General features: G+C 41.1%; 1 protein-coding gene across 14 annotated transcripts in view; it reads right to left on the reverse strand.

Moving 5' to 3' along the window:
* Positions 1-4,414: 4,414 nt before the first annotated feature.
* Positions 4,415-17,634, reverse strand: part of Spag9 (sperm associated antigen 9) — a 126,546-nt gene continuing 113,326 nt past the window's right edge. For 8 of the 14 annotated variants that reach the window (XM_041665211.1, XM_041665209.1, XM_041665205.1 and 5 more), the window contains 5 exons: positions 17,491-17,604; positions 16,372-16,410; positions 15,312-15,488; positions 12,521-12,670; positions 4,415-7,846 (listed from right to left, as the gene is read on the reverse strand). In XM_041665211.1, coding sequence (XP_041521145.1) covers positions 7,731-7,846; positions 12,521-12,670; positions 15,312-15,488; positions 16,372-16,410; positions 17,491-17,604 — 596 coding nt within the window. In that variant the 3' untranslated portion in view covers positions 4,415-7,730. The remainder of the gene's footprint in view (positions 7,847-12,520; positions 12,671-15,311; positions 15,489-16,371; positions 16,411-17,490; positions 17,605-17,634) is intronic. The other 6 variants (XM_041665213.1, XM_041665212.1, XM_041665210.1 and 3 more) reach the window with 1 other exon arrangement.

The following is a 17,634-nucleotide window of genomic DNA, read 5'->3' on the forward strand; positions in this document are numbered from 1 at the left end:
GTCTACACTGCAGTGCTGTGCACGATGCTACCTCCCTAGGAGCACTTCAGCTGGAGTTCGGGGCATTCGTGTCCACCCTTCTGGAGTAGAAGTGAATCCTCGGAAGTATTAAGCTCCCCAAGTTAGAAGCTGGCAGTCACCACTGCTGAGGTGCCCCATCCTTCAGGCCTGTGCCTGCTTTAGGTAGATGTGTGGCTCAGGCAAGCTCTCATTTGGCTGAACTGTGCCCAGACCTCAGGGAGGCTGCAAGTGCTTCACCTGCAGTTCCTGCTTACTCCGCAGTCTCCACCCTCTGATCCTCTCCTGGGTCAGCATCCTGGATGGGGAGTGTTGGTCAAGCTTGTCTCTCTCCATGGGTCTCATAGTCAGAACCTCACCTGTGCCAGCCTTCAGTGACATTTGCTTGTGTTTTTCCTTATACATAACTGACGCTAGTCACAGATGGTGGAGAGACCTGCCCCCCCCCCCCCACTCCCCAAACCTATATGTACTCCTGTTGCTGAGAATCCTGGGGCAGAAAGCTATCCTATGAAGCCACCTGGCCCAGCACTGTTGTTTTAGAATGGAAATCAAGACTCAGAGAGAAAAGCACCAGGCTAAAGCAGTGGTCACACAGAACAGCTTGGGAGGGGGCAGGTGCAGTGGACTAGCAGGTCCCTGAGAGTAAGCCGAGGAGGGAGTGTAGAGAGGAGAGGGGTGTGCAGCCTTGGAGGTTTATTCTGGGCACACAGATGTTCTCCCTCTAATCCTTACCCCCTCCTTTCTTTTCCAGCAGCAGCTATAAAAGCCAGGAAATAGATGTGGATTGATGGCCTATAATGGGCTTAGTTAGTGCTGTGACCTACTGAGTTATGTAAGTCCTATTTATTATTGGCTTGGACGAAGTGTCCATTGAAGCAACTCACTAAGCTGATTCCATGACATTTCCTTTAGCTTGCTCAGAGGCGGCAGCAGAAATTCCTCTGCAACTTCAAAGAACAGAAATTATGGTGTGGACGTTTTCAAAAACCCTTAGACTGATGCTTCTCTTACCCATCTCAAAACCTGCAACTTCAGCAGCAGTCCCAGTTTGTGTCTCCTGGACTTCTAGGCTATAGGCTGCCTTGGTGGAGCTGACAAGGTATTTTTCTGCCCCTAGTGAAGGGATGAGGAGATCCAAGGCAGTGAGAAAGCACAGCAGCCTGGTGGGAAAGGCGCTGAACTAAGTCAAGAATTTCAGGTTCATCTCTGTTGTTGCTGCTCTTGGTGTTGATGCTTGCCCAGTTTCTTTCCATCTCCAAGACCCCCAGGAAATGTAAGTGCTCGAGAGCCCAAGAGTCAGAAAAGCATGCTTTTGGTGAAGAATGCTTTATGTGGCTGCTCCTAGTTCTTTGTGAAGAACCTTAGATGGTTTCTCCAAGGAGGAAGCACACATACCCCCTCCCCCCGCCTGCCTCCACAGATGCAGACTAAACCAGACAGCATGGAAGGCCAGTAGCTGAAAATTCACTCCCAAACTTGGAACTCAAAGCACAGACCTTGTCTGGGATGAGCCAAAGGTAAAAGAAGGCAGGCAGGCTTGTTTGAGAAGGGCTGTAGGAAAAGAAACAAGCAGCTGCATGGAAGGACAGGTGTCTTGCTGATTGTTGAGTAATGCACGATCTCATGAGTTGTTGCAACAAAGAATCTCGAGACCATCCCTGTGGTGCTAACAGGAAAACCCAGTTTCTGAACAGTTACTCCACTTTGGGTTGTCTGCACCTGCGATGCCTTGCTAATACCTCCAAAGATTCAATTTTGGCCCAGTGGTGGTGGCACACACCTTTAATCCCAGCACTTGGGAGGCAGGTGGATCACTGTGAGTTCGAGGCCAGCCTGGTCTACAGAGTGCCAGGACAGGCTCCAAAGCTACAGAGAAACCCTGTCTCGAAAAACACAAAAAGATGCAATTTGCCTTCTTGCTTGGGCAGAGTAACACTAAGCTTTACATCCTATCAAAAGCACAGATGACTCCTGGACACCACTTCCCGCTCCGTTGTGCATCTGATGTTACTGTTTTACTAAGCTCTGTGTCTGTTCTCTGCTCATTTGTAAGTGCTCAGCTTGGTTTTTTATAAAGCATTATAAGCAACAGGTTATCAAGTATGCTTCAATGGTTATTGTCAACCTTACCACTATTTCCATGCTCCTGTCTGTCTTCATAGAAATTAAATTAGCTCTTAGATGTAAAACAGTCTTCCTGTGTTTCATTTTCAGGATCAATCTCCTTTTCCTTTGGGGGTGGAAAGCAACAAGAAAAGGTCTCTGACAGGGTCAAGGTACTGCTGCCTCTTTGGGAATCACCTAAATCTTAGGACCACAAAAGCCTTAGAACATTGATGAACAGATGGGAGTTCCTGCAGCCAAATGTCCTTTTTTTTAATTAATTAATTAATTTATTTATTATGTATACAATATTGTCTGTGTGTATGCTTGCAGGCCAGAAGAGGGCACCAGACCTCATTACAGATGTTTGTGAGCCACCATGTGGTTGTCGGGAATTAAACTCAGGACCTTTGGAAGAGCAGGCAATGCTCTTTAACCACTGAGCCATCTCTCCAGCCCCTAAATGTTCTTATTTCAAGGGGACAACATTCAAGTGTTCAACCCCTGCTTTGAATGTACAGTCACAATACTTGATTACATGTCACCATTTCTGAGTCAGCTTTCCCTGTCAACTTATATTCCCTGAAGGTATTTTACTGATCTACATACCTGACCTCTGGGACCCCCGAAAGCTAGCTTCTGAATGTCCTGCAGGGTTAGGGTGTGTTGCACTGTACACATTACCTTATTTGGCAAGTGAAGAATTATGGGGTGTTATAGCAAGGGCACACAGCAGTTATATAACTATTAGAGGGTCATAAATGAGCAACCAGTGGACCAGGACTCTAACGCAGGTCTTACCCTACATGTGCAGAAGCCTCCATGTCTGGTTAGACTGGTTTCAGTATTTGCTGAGGTACCCTTTCATATGTCAGACCTGTTTATCAAAAGGGAAGGTATTTTCAATGGCCAGGCCTCTGGATCACTGGGGTCAGTGATGCTCTCCACAGGGGCTCTCCGTAGATCACTTGTGAATTTATGGGCACACACTTGGAAAGACTAGATGATATGAAAATGACCCTAGGTATGACAAGAAAAGCTAATGGGCCAGGCGGTGGTGGTGTTTGTCTTTAACCCCAGCACTTGAGAGGCAGAGGCCAGCCTGGTCTATAGAGCGAATTCTAGGACACTCAGGACTACAGAGAGAAGCACCAGACAAACAAACAAAAAAAGGCTAATAGCATCTTTCTACGAAAACTAAGAGAAATTGTCTTACCAAGCAAATACAGGCTCATGAGAGGAAATATCACTTACCCCTTTAAGGTGGCACTAAGTTTACAGTACCCTAATTTTCAACTGCCCAAGCCTGAATCAGAAAAGGAAGATTATGAAGCTGAGGTGGGGGTAACCTCGCAGTTACCACACAAAGAGCACAACAGCCAGGGATGAATGAAGCTTTGTCTCCTGGGAAACAAGATGTTTGGGACTGCAGCTGGGCTGCTCTCGTTCTTGTAAGTAAATGTTACCAGCCTGAAGATCAGAATCACCTGGGTAACTTGAGATGGGCAAAAGAAGGCAAAACCTTACTGGATGGTAGCTCCCAGAGCAAATCATGGACATAGCTCCCTCTTCTGGTCTGACTGAGAACTATAGTTTATGGCTGAGATTTCTGATCCCAGAGTCAGGGTATATATTGTCCTCCTATATTTTTAGGGCCTAAACTCAGATCATAACTGTTTTATCTTTGTGAGTGGAAGCTATTTTGTTGCTTTTAGCATGACAAAAAAATCAAAAATCTCAGTTATTTGAATTCAGTGTCTTTTTGAGACATTTTTAATTCTAAATATTCCAATACCCCTTAACCCACTCCCAATGGATGACCTTTGCTGTCATTAAAATCTACACCGAGCTAGGCGGTGGTGGCACATGCCTTTAATTCCAGCAATTCAGAGTCACTGGCAGCCTGGTCTACAGAGTGAGGCCAGCCTGGTCTACAGCCAAGGCAGTTATACAGAGAAACTCTGTCTCAAAAAACAAAACAAAACAAACAAACAAACAAAAAATCCACACTGCAACATATCTCCTGACACTGGGTGTAATCAACTGCAGGAGGCTGAGGGCAGGTTTCACTCAGCACTCCTACCTGTCAACTGAATGCCCTCCTGACCACTGCCACGTGTCATCTGTACCGTGTGAGTCAAACTGCTCACTTTTTAGCCAGTGCCAAAGAACAATCTTGGCTCTCAGAAATGACGTTTCATGGGACATATTATTGGACAATCTGATAAAAACCAAGTCTAGAGCCCAAGAAAGAAAAAAACAAAACAAAGCACACTGAACCTCACACATGTTTCATATACATATTTATATATATTTCATGTACAAAGTTACATTCTGAATCCCAGGGATTCCGTAAGAGAAATAAATACTGAAATAACTACATTGCTAATGAGCTTTTTACTCAGAGAAACAAAGCCTCGGCCTCTAAGAGACAGCATATGGGACACTCTAGAACCCAATCTTATGAGGCAAGTAAAGTTCTGATGTCTAGGACAAAAAGAAATTTAGGACATAAACAGTTAAAACATATTCAAATATTGAGAAATAAATGACAAAATTATTAATAAAACTTCATTTTTAAGAGAAAAAAGACAATTAGTGTTACAGAATAGCACAACCCTGTTAGAAAAGCATTTATGATTTCAACATTTATTTCCTTCTCTTCCCATGCGTCCAAATGGGACACCATCAAACCCTTTCCCAACATGATCAATTAAGAAGAACCCTAAATCTGGTTGAGTCCTTTGGTAATAGTCATAATACTTACTAGGAAATAAATATCCATCTCCATGGCATTTGCAAGACACGCATTCTTTTTAGGTTAATATGAGGCATTTTGTTTTGTTGCAAAGGCTGCATGTTAAGTCTCCTCTCAAATTCATGAGATGAACAATGCTACAACTGAGCTCATAGTGTAACCTTTCCACTCACACACATTCCAGCTGAAGAGAGGTGTGCTGCGCCCTCTGTGCTGGAACGTTTTACACTCCCAGCAAGCGGCAACTTGTAAGAGATACATTATTATTTTATCAGTTTGGATCTACACCAGTTAGAGAAACATAGTCTCAATACTGACTTTCTAGAAAAGAGTTTCCTTTAGCCTCCTAGAGATTTTAACCTGCATTCCTAGTGTCAGGTTGAGACATATGCTGCTGTTCTTTTTATAGACCAGCTATGACTGTGCATTGATAATTTCATATAGTTCACCTTCATATATAACCCAGATGTAACAAAATGAGAACTCTCAGTACTCTGTCTTCTTCCTCTAAGATTTTTACATGGGAGACTGCCCAGAGGCACTCAACCTCCTCTGCCCTGTAGAGGCTATGACAGTTTATACTCCTTTACTGCCTGTGAACAGCTTACATTCTGGTATTTCTTCCAAAGATTACCCCCTTGACCAAAATAAACATCACAAGAATATATATGTTATGGGGGGGGAGAAGAGAAGCAAAACTATCAATACAAGCACAGCCCTTAAAACAAGCTGCGCAGTGCATCTGTTCTCTCCGGTCCCTGAAGTGAGTCCACAGGACCACGGTGATTTGGGATCATTAGCTAAAATCACCACACACCTACAGCCTGTGAGTGAAGTCAACCCCACTAAGTTTCAAAGAAACAATTCTAACCAGGGTACCAACACATTTGCATGTTTCTTCTTTAGCTCCTGGTTTCCTGGTTTCCACTGGACCACACAAACATGTAAAGAGCTTCCGAACAATGGTAAGGGTGTCTGACTCTAGGACACTGACTTCGTGGGATTAAAAGTTCCAGAAACTTTGGTGTCTCTTTATGAATTTTTTTACAACATTTCCAATAAAGGCTAATAATGCTTTTTTAAGTATTTGCCTCAAATGACTCATATTTAAAATAAAGATATAGCAAACAAAGTGGAAAAGTGGTCAGCTCTGAAGAAAAAATAATATGTAGATCAAACATATTATCCTCTATACAGCTTTATCAAAACAGGTGTTTTTCTTTTAAAACATACAGGCCACAATTTTAAAGTGTGCCCAATGTGCTTATTGATACAAAAGCCTCCTAGGCACATTAAGTCTCATGTGTTTTAGGATCTAGCCTAACCACATATATGCAAAAAAATCACTGGTATACTTTTTACAGATATCTCTGTGTCACAGTCTGGGGAAAAAGTTCCTTGGAGTTCCTTGGTACTTAAGAATGCTTAGACAATTAGAGACTTGTGTTTGATATCTTGTCTATGAAGTGGTCTGGTCCTTCCAAGAAAACTGAAGAACCTGTTTCCTGTATGTTTTTATTTTTAAAATAGCACATAAAATTATGTTTAACTTTGTTTGTAGCAGTGGGTAAGAAATGGTAAATCATACATTTTAGGAATTTCAGGAATTTTCCTTGATAGAGGAAAAAACCGTATAGATCACGGTTTTTGAAAACTCAAAAGGTTATCAGTTAAAATTAGATTTAAACCCACTTTTTCAAATGGATACCACGAATGAAAAGATTAATGCTGACTTTGCTGGCTGTACAGCATTTCCCTTTGAAGATGCCATTTTAAACCAACAAGGATGCAAACGCTGAAGCGTTATTTATACCAAGCAAACACTAGCTGCTTGGTAGTCTTATACAGAACAAAATAAATCAATTTTCCTAATCATTCTGCTGTCAGCTAATTGGGTTGACTCCACAGTCACCACAGTGTCCCCTCCTTAACAGTGTAAGAGCAGCCTAGTATCTGGCTAACAGGTACATTTTTTCCATGGAAAAACCTGAATCAACTACCACCATCCTCTAGGACAAGAGTACATAACACAACCTCCTTGGAGAACATCTTCCAGTACTGAAGTGCTCTCTACACTTCGCAGAATAGTTCTTAAACTTCAAATAATACATTACTTAAATGTCAGTATGAAAAGGGGTGAAATCAATCTAAAAAATTAGAATATTCAGAGAAGCAGGCTTCATAAACTTTAGAGTTCTAGTGAGATAGGAACAAGAAATTTTATTTAAATAGTGTAACCTTAATTTCTTTAATATAAAACCCCACCAAATCTGATGAAAACAAAGTTTTATATACCATATAAACAAGATTTGTCAGAATTGAAAGTGAAAGTTAAAGTAATTTACAGTTAGCTTTTAGCCCTCTTGGGACATTTAGATAAATCCTGATAATCCATCTGTTATTAGTGTGTCACTTCTATAATACACTGGGGAAAACTCTATGCTTTGTACTTCATGGTACAGTTTCATTTATTAAGTCTTTTCCATTAGTTCCATTATTAGTGACAGCTAAAAAGTGACCTTATCAATTAAGTGAGTGACATTAGACTGTGGCAGAGCAAACCACATCTGGATTGCTTTCTGTAATTCACCAGTTTGCAGAAAGTAAACATCCTTTGATTTGTTCATGATATACTGAAATTGCCTATTAACACTGGTGCAGTAAACTAGCTCGCTCCTCTGTATTGTTACCATAGGACAGATTTTGTAATATAAAGGTAGCAGGGGAAAAATGCTCAAATATTGTGTGGTGAAACGTCTTTCACAAAAAGAGCATTTAAATAAGGGGGGAGGGAAAATAAATCATGCAGAAGAAGCAGCTTCCTCGTCTCCGCCTGTCTCTTATGGACTCATTCATTGCCACACATCACTTGCCACACTATCAGGTGACTCCTTTCTGCTTTGGTGACCGAAGGTTCCAGTGGAAGATCCTCTCCCAGAAGTTCAGATTCTCCACCTTCATCACCTAATGGATCATAAGGAAACTGAAGTTAGCTTAGAAGCAGAAAATACAGAATGATGTGAACTGGACTCACAGTAGCCTACGAAGATGATTTGTTTGACTTCTAGTGCAGAGAACACAGTAAAGAATACCAGGGGGCTAGAGAGGTGGCTAAATGATTAAGAGCACTTGCTAGTCTTCTGGAGGACTAGCAAGTTTGGTTCCCAGCACCCATGTTGGGCAGCTCAAAATCATCTGCAACTATAGTTCCTAGGGATCTGACTTCCTTTTCTAGCTTCAAAGGGCACGCATGCATGCAAAAATGAAAAAATATAAAGTAAAAGAGTCAGGGGCCAGTGAGATGGCTTAGTGGTAAAAACCTTTGTCACCACACGGTGGAAGGAGATAACCTACTCATGCAAACTGCCCTCTCATCTCCATATTATATATACGCTAAATGTAATAATGACAAAAAAATACCAATATCTGAATCTTCACTCAAACCACTTCCTGATTTCTGAAATTCCTTTTGCCTTTCATTCGTGAAAGCTAGTTCACAATACTATGCTGACAGTCATCACAATATGTCTGTTCACTATGATAACAGAAATGGGAGACAAAAAGAGTGAATGTATCTAGTTCTGTGTTTGTCCAAAACAGATATTCTACTCTTGTTTATTTCAAATTAAGAAGGCTTAATAACTATGGAACATACTAAGACCAGGATGTTGTACTGATTCTTGGAGATCAGGGGTACAGTTCTCCAGCTGAGATACTGAGTACTGAACAGGCACTGCTGTTCCTCTCTATAAGCTTGCAGTAGTCAGCTCTGCTGTGCACAGCAACGTTATTCTGGTACAATCTAGCTGACAACTTGTTTAGTGGGATGAATTAATTCTTCAGCAGAATCCTAAAAATGTGCACACTAAGAAACAAAGACATTCCACTGATGTACTGGGATTTTGCAATGTTCCCATTTGATTTTCGCAAAAGAAAATGGCACCACTGACTAGAAATAGAGGAAGGGAGTAACTGAATATGTGCACTTTTCTAGGCAAGCAATTTTCCTTTTCCCCTCCCCGCGATGACTTTTTCACAACAAAGGCAAAATATGGATAACATGCTCAGGTCAAAAGTCAGTCTCTCCAAAGGCCAGAAGAGGGCATCAGAGCCTATGGAACTGGAGAAAACCTCCATGTGGGTGTCAGGAATAAACGAAGGTTCTTTGGAAGAGCAGTCAGGGGTCTTAACTACAGAGCTGTTTCTCCAGGCCCACGTTTGTTTTTTAAAGATTTCTATGTATACAGCTTTCTGCCTGCATGTACATCTGCAGGCCAAAAGAGGGCACCATATCTCACTATAGATGGCTGAGAGCCACCAAGTGGTTACTGGGAATTGAACTCAAGACCTCTGGAAGTGCAATCAGCACTCTTAACCTCTGAGCCATCTCTAAGTTTGGATCTTAAATTTAAAAAGTTTACAATGAGCCATGTTTTGTGGAGTTTGCCTTTAATCCTGACACTCTGTAAGCAAAGATGGGCAAAACTTCAGTGAGTTCCAGGTCAGCCTAGTCTAGACAGTCAATTGCAAGCCAGCAGGGCTACACAATGAAACCGTATTTCAAAAAACAACAGAAGCAAACTACAATGGTGAAGACTAAGTGGCTGAGACAAAGGCTTCTGGTTTCTTGCTCTCTGAGCTGTTTTGAAAACATAATATATCTTGTTCCCCAGGATCCCTAAATTGTTTAATTTAACCTAAGTCCTTATAGCTTTGATAAATTCCTTATTGTTAAAACACCATAAAATGAGGCAGTGGTGGTGGCGCACGCCTTTAATCCCAGCACTTGGGAGGTAGAGGCAGGTGGATCTCAGTGAGTTCACCATGATCTACAAAGTGAGTTCTGAGACAGCCAGGGCTGTTACACAGAGAAACACTGTCTTGAAACACAAACAAACAAATAAAAAACAACGAAAACACTATTAAAATGAATAAGAACAACAACATTGAATTCAAGGTGTTTCTGTTGTTATTGTTTTGTTCTTTTAAGACAGTGGTTCACTCTGTACCCCTGATGTCCTAGAACTCACTATGCAGCCCAGGCTCTACCTGCCTCTGCTTCCCAGGATGCTGATAGTAAAGGTGTGTGTTACCATGTTTTGTTTTTAAAACCAATATATTGACTATTAAAGCTGGTGTTTGCTTAAAAACACACACACATGCACACACACCTCCCCCCCCCAAAAAAAAAAACAACAAAGCAAAAACACCCAAGTGTATTTTCCAGGCTGGATTGCTAGAGCGGTTGCCAAACCTGGCTAAGCAATTTGTATGCTATTTTCAGAATCTGCAATGGAAAGCATTTAGCGGAGGTGGAAAACTGCAAAGATTTGACTAGAATATCTTCAGTATGATTCCAACTGCCACACAACACTCCGAGAAAAAGCTACAAAAATCACCCTAAGGAGAGTCCCTACAATTCCTTTCCATAAAACACTCCTGTGCCAGTGGTCAATTATTTTAAATGCTTTGAAACTCTGCTGTTCTTGCTGGCAGCAATCACTAAACTTTTCATTAATACCCTGGCCCCACAGAAGTACACTAAGAGCGTTTGACATTATATATTTATACTGACCACATGTAGCACACCGTCACTGATTAAGACACTACATTTTCTATCTTGATAGACATCTTTATTACATTCTCTAAAAGCATTTAATAACTTGCGTTTGAGAAATCATTAAATTACTAAGACTCTTATTAGACAAGCCTTTCTTAGTGGTGGGCAAACATCTATTTTGACAGTACTTCTTTTTCCTTCTCTGTCTTCAGGCTGCATCCATTTAGGTAGTAGTGCTCTGTGTGAACACAGGACTCTCCACATCTACCAGCTAACAGTTCCTCATTGTGCTGCTTCTGTCTCAGTGGAGAGTGATCACCAGCGGACTCAAATATTCCCTTTTTCTAACGCATTTCCATATCTCGTCTTGAACCTAAATACCTTCTACCCAAACCTAACTGCATTGCTCCTTCATTTAAAGTCCTGCTTTAAATGTGCTTGAAGGATAAGCACAAACTTTACTTGGTACGGTGGTCTGAATGAAAATGGCCCCCATAAATTCATAGCCAGTAGAGTTGGAGGTGTGGCCTTGTTGGAGGGGGTGGGCTTAGAGGTTTCAGATGCTCAAGCCAGGCTCAGTGGTTTATTCTCTCTGCCTCTTGGCTCCTTGTCCAGCAGTGTCACATCTGTTCCCCACATGACAACAATGGACTAAACCTCTGAACTACAACAGTCCCAATTAAGTGCTGCTTCCTTTATAACAGCTGCCCTGCTCTTCACAGCAATAGAAACCCTACCTAAGGGATACTTAGGAAAATACTTTGTTTCTTTTTTCCTTCTTTCTGTCTAAATACCCACAAATATATACAGTATATGAAACTTTCCCTTAACTTATCTTCCTTTCTAGAGAAATGTGTACTCTCTGCTCTCCTCTTTTTAAAATATTTTCTTCAACTAAGATGGTTTTACTTTTCTAGATCTTTAGTAAGATGGGGAAATGCTCAGTGTTAAAGCGTTTGTTTAAAATGTATAAAGTATTGGTTTCAATACCCAACACTGAAAAAAAAACCAATGAACCTTACACAATAAGCAAATGAAACAAAATCACCTCAATTAAGTCATTTTTTTAAAAAGCCAGGAGCTGCTAATCTTCACTCTTATCAGTTCCTGCCCCAATGCAACCCTTCAGGCTACCACTATTTGATTCTGACTCAGTTCAAGCATTGCTTCTTCAATATTCTCACCATGGGAAGAGCTGACAACTCTCCACCAGAGCATTTGCAACATCTGAACTTGTTAACCACCTTCGCTCTGTACTGTTCTATAAAACCCATCAGAAGGAGGTGGCCGGTGTGGCACATGCCTTTAGTCCCAGTGCTTGGGAGGCAGAGGCAGGTGGACTCTGAGTTTGATTGGGTCCGGCCTAGTCTACATGAGCCAGCTTCAGGACAGCATAATAAAGAGACCTTGTCTCAAAATGACTAATCATCATCATCATCATCATCATCATCATCATCATCATCATCATCTATTAAAAGGGGACTAGTGACTGATTTGTTTCCACATCTTAAGTTTAAGGCTGATAGGCACAAGGTGAGAAAGAGAACAAATAAACAATGTTTTATTAAGTATTTTTATTTCTTCCTTTTGTGGGTGAGAAAACAGATCCTGGGAGAGATTTGTTCAAAGCCTCATGATTACAATTCTTCAGCTCTTCAGTCAAACCTTAATATATGGCCATTTGCAATTTAGAATGGCTCTTTCAAATGAATACATCTGGTATGAAAGAAACACACACACACGTGCCGGGCGATGGTGGCGCACGCCTTTAATCCCAGCACTCGGGAGGCAGAGGCAGGCGGATCTCTGTGAGTTCGAGACCAGCCTGGTCTACAAGAGCTAGTTCCAGGACAGGCTCCAAAGCCACAGAGAAACCCTGTCTCCAAAAAAAAAAAAAAAGAAACACACACACATATACAGTATGTATGTATAGACAGAAAAACATGTGATTCCCTCTTCAAGTAAAATATTGAAAGAGAACTTAGAAGTCATTATCAGAGTGCTTTCTTATTCACTATGGGTAAAAACCCAACTCACAGAGCACAGTGGAAACTGACCTCCGAGAACCAAAGACTTACCCATCCGGAAGTCAATGTAGCCTTCTCCCCCGCTGATGACAAGCATAGACTTCAAGGGTGTCTGGCTACTGGGCTCCTGTGCAGATGACCCTGCTTTGTCAGCTGTTAGATCTGTTCCGCCATTGCCACTCTGTGGGTTAATGACCTGACCTATTTTGTACAGGAAGGAAACAGTGAATATTACTTATCACAGACACAGGTAGGGGATGTTATTTTTTTCTTTATCTTTTTGAAGTTAAACAAAAGACAAGGTTGACTCATGCCTGTAATTGCAGCACTAGGAAGGGTGTGGCAGGAGGACAGTCTTGAGTTTTAGTGTAGACTAACGAAATCTGAATTCAATAAAGTTAAGCTGGACAATGTCCTGATTGCGGTTAAGGGCTCAGGAAACAGAGGCAGGATTATCTCTGTGAGTTGAAAGCCAGCCTGATCAATGTAGTGAGTTTGAGGACTTCCAAGGATGCAATAAAAGCCAGCCTCAAAAGTTAAAAAAAGGGGCTGGAGAGATGACTCAGTGGTTAAGAGCATTGCCTACTCTTCCAAAGATCCTGAGTTCAATTCCCGGCAACCACATGGTGGCTCACAACCATCTGTAATGAGGTCTGGTGCCCTCTTCTGGCCTGCAGACATACACACAGACAGAATATTGTATATATAACAAATAAATAAATAAATAAATAAATATTTTTTTAAAGTTAGAAAAATAAAAAGGTAAATATTTATTGATAACCTCCCCCCCCCCCCGCTTGAGTATACAGTGTTAGGAACAGAGACTTTACATTAACAGAAAACCATTAAATGAAATTTTAAGAGATTAATTTAAAAATCTTGAGTAAACTAACTTCATAGTAAACAGGAACGGATGATCTTCAAAGTCCAATGTGAGACACATATATGGCAAGGTGGATGTTAAATTACCTGCTCCAAACTATATTGTTCTACTTTTTGATCTAAGGGGCAATAGAAAGTTTCCCTCCTAAAGGTATACCTTGGGATTTAAGACAGAAAATCTACACTTAAGCCTAAGAATTGACATATTTGTGGTAGTTTGAATGAAAAATGTTGCTTATAAGGTCAGGTTATTTGAACACATGGTTCCCAGCTAGTGGCACTGTTTAGGAAGGTGGTGCAGTCTTGTTAGAGAAAGTACATCACTAGGGAAGGAGAGTCCATAGCTTTGCTCTTCTTTCAGCTTTCTCTCTGCTTCATGGCTGCAGCACGGTACCACACGCCTTCAATCCCAGCCTATTCTATACCACCTCAGGGCAGCTGAAACCCTGTCTCAAAAAAAGAAAGACAAGCTGAGATTTTCTCAGCTTCCTGCTGTCACATTGTCCCTACTGTTATGGTCCCTAACCCTCTAGAACTCTTTCTATAAGTTGTCTTGGTCACGGTATTTTCTTACAACAGCAACAGAAAAATAACATAATATAATATTTCAAATCTATTTCAAATATATGCCCTTTCCTTTACAGTTAATTTTTTTTTTTTTTTTTTTTTTTGGTGAGACAGGGTTTCTCTGTGTAGCCCTGGCTGTCCTGGAACTAGCTCTTGTAGACCAGGCTGGTCTCGAACTCACAGAGATCCGCCTGCCTCTGCCTGGGATTAAAGGCGTGCGCCACCACCGCCTGGCGAAAAGTTTGTCTTGTTTTTAACTTAAGAGTTTGCAAATAAAATTGCTGCTAAATGTGCCATGTGTTCTAAAGTTCAAACTCTAAGGTAGAATGTTTGAGTATCCATTTGTTCTAAAGTTCAAATTCTAAGGTAGAACCTTTGATTATGAAATGGCAGGGGAGAGAGAAACCTTTACATATTATTCATGGTATGAACAACTGAACAATTTCCAAGACATTCCTCTTGGAGAACTTTGTGGGCTGGGAAAGCTCAGAAGCAGAGTGCTTGCCTAGCATGTATGAGGGCCAATGTCCAATCCCCAGAATTGTGGGTAGTGTGTGCATGTGTGTGAGAGAGGGATAAAGAAAGCTTTGACCAAAGAAAGCCAGCCTACAAACTACAATCCCAGAGAACTTAGACAACAATGCGGACACTAAGAGAGACTTATATAGATATAATCTACATGGGAATTAGAAAGTAGAAAAAGACAAGATCTCCTGAGTAAATTGGGAGCATGAGGACCTTGGGGGAGGATTGAAGGGGGGAGGGAAAAGGCAGGGAGGGGAGCAGAGAAAAATGTAGAGCTCAATAAATATCAATAAAAAAATACAAAAAGAGAGAAATCTTTGATTGTGAGATGCTTTTTTTTCCTTTTCAGAATCTGCTGTCCTTCGGTCAAATCTCAGACCACATGTCTTTGGGAACAAGCAGAACACAGTCATATGATGACTTTGACTAATGCACTGTGACAAAATATTACCACTGATTTTTTTCTTTTTCTTTTTTTTTTTTTTTTTGGTTTTTTGAGACAGGGTTTCTCTGTGGTTTTGGAGCCTGTCCTGGAACTAGCTCTTGTAGACCAGGCTGGTCTCGAACTCACAGAGATCTGCCTGCCTCTGCCTCCCAAGTGCTGGGATTAAAGGCGTGCGCCACCACCGCCCGGCTACCACTGATTTTCAAAAGTAAGCAGTACCCCAAGATATCTGCTTTAGGGAGTAGGGAGAGATTGCTAAATCACGCCAAGTAATCTACTTTACTCCAATCACATCTCCATTACAGAACTTCCCTACGTACTGTCCTGAAATTGTGGGTAACGATAGTTAGTGTTTGGAAAGGTGGTAAAACACAGGAAGACAGACACAATGACATGGATGCCTCGACAGAAAATCTAACTCACCTGGGACTGCCACAAAGAATTTCACAGCATCCCGGTGTCCATGGAAACAAAGCTGTGCATGTGCCATTGAACAGTAGGGTATAAACGTCCCTGGAGTCACTTTATCACTGTTTTCATCACCATAGACACGGATTACACTTCCAGGACGATTACCTGGAGCCCCTGAGGTTTTATTTGCTGCAACAGAAAAACCAAATACCAAGTATTTTCTTCTAGAAAACAGTACTGATGTAAGAGGTTACTAGTTAATTCTTATGATATTATCTAAGAGCTACAGCCAGTTGAGGTAACGTAAGTGCAGCAACGCCAGCTCAAGGCAAAGCTGGAAAGAGATACGGCATGCCAGTTATTTTTAAGTACTTCAGTAATGGAATAGGGGATTTTGCCAGTCTAGCAACAACTAAGCTTCTATCAACGTGAGGGAAACCATCATAGTAAACAAAACAGAATTGAATGGTAGTCAAATCTATTTAGTTTTGCTTTGTAGTCCTTATTAAAGGGAACTAGGCATTATATACTGAAGTGCATAAGTATGTTCTTAAATAAGATGTTTACAGTTTATCTTCTGATTTTTTTCGCCGTGGGAAAGGGTGGGGAAGCTTTGCTTTGAAGAACCCAGGCATTACCACAAAGAAGCTTGCATTTATGCCAGGCTGACAGTTTGCTGGAGTCCTATAGAATGGCCAGACTTACAAAATGCCCCTGCTTCCATGGGTAAGTGAATGAAAGAAACATGATCGGTAACAAGAGTAAACAATGTAGATTAATGACAGTTTTAAGAGATGTTTCATGTTTTTATTGGAAGGAAAACCAAGTCTGAAAGAAAGTTTAGCTGCAACAAAAGATGATCAATAGACTAAGCTGCTGAGCAGTTGGTGGCTATGTAAGAAAAGTTTAAAGTAAAACAAAACAAAACAAAACACCTGCTGCAATGCAGTGACTGCAAGTGGGTGACACTGGACAACATTCAAGAGGGTGTTCTAGATAGGATAGGAGGAGATAGCCTCACAGTGGCTCCAAGAAGCCAGGAAGGAGAGTTTGGTTCCGGATCTGCACTTACCCCTCAGCCCCAGTAAACGTCCCTGGTGGAGGATTACGGCTAAAGTGAGAAAGGAGGAAAGGGGACATGGGGAGGTGCACGACAGGAAGGAGAAGCGTTACTGTGAGCTGCCACTCAGCTTCTTCTATGTGGCCCTACCGAATTACAGCAACCTGGCAGAACACCAGATAATGTAATGTGCTTGCCAAGGCCTCTACAAACGCCTCTACTCAAAAACAATCATTTATTATTTCATGAAGTCATTCCAGTATAACAGAAAAATGATGTGGAGTGCATACTAAAATTCTCTCATAGTCTACCCAAAAGAAACCACCTTTAAATAATTATGCTAAGATACAACTCTCTCTTAAGGCAAGAAGATAATCCAGACATCTTAGAATGTCTTAAGTTTTAAGAAGGGCTCTGAATATGTAGACCTGTAACTAACTGTACAAAACAAGGAGATATTGAGAACATAGATTCTTTAAGGGCTTCAAATCCACCTTCTGGTATTCTTTCTTCTCTTCCACTGAACAAGGGGATTTAATAATGTATTTGATGGACTTAAGGTGCTTTCTTCCCCCAAACTATTCCTTGCCCGTGCAGTTTGCAACACAAAAACACTTAATGGATGATCAGTGTAATGGAATGTCATATGCAGAACATACAAGCTCCAATTTTTTTCTCCAAAATAATAAAGCACATTCCTTTCAAACAGGCAACTTGTCTTCAGTATAAGGAAAGGCTCAGTGACCTCCTGAGACTTCCACAAGTAAAAAAAAAAAATCTCAAATACAACAAATGGGATAGCCGTAACTATTAGCCAGAGTGAGTTAAACTACAATGAATGGAATGTAGTGTTTCTGAATATTGGTATAATAAAGCTGAAGAGAAATGGACATTTTACTTTAAAGGTGAAATAGGGCTGACTCCTGACCTGAGAAGAAGAGCTTCCAAAGTGAGAATGCTGAAATATGGACACTGGTCCAGATACTTATAAGGTAATATCGTAGTTTGTAAACTGATTTCTGCATTGTCACAGATTTGCCAAATCTAAATAGTTCCTTCAATTATGAATTATGGGCATCCCTATTTCTTGCAATTCTTTGACTTGTGACAGTTATTTTAAAATATACTTACTTTCTGTCAATGGGATGGAGATAATGACTCCGTTTCCTGTCCCCACCCACAAACGATTGCAAGACACCATAAGAGCTGTTATCCTCACAAAAGAAAAACCCAGTTTTCCAGTACCTGTAGGGGAAGGAGAAAAAGAATAGTTTA

The sequence above is a fragment of the Microtus oregoni genome, unplaced genomic scaffold (genome assembly GCF_018167655.1).
Source record: "Microtus oregoni isolate MIOR12 unplaced genomic scaffold, Mior012 000015F_ref0000493, whole genome shotgun sequence".
NCBI lineage: Eukaryota > Metazoa > Chordata > Mammalia > Rodentia > Cricetidae > Microtus > Microtus oregoni.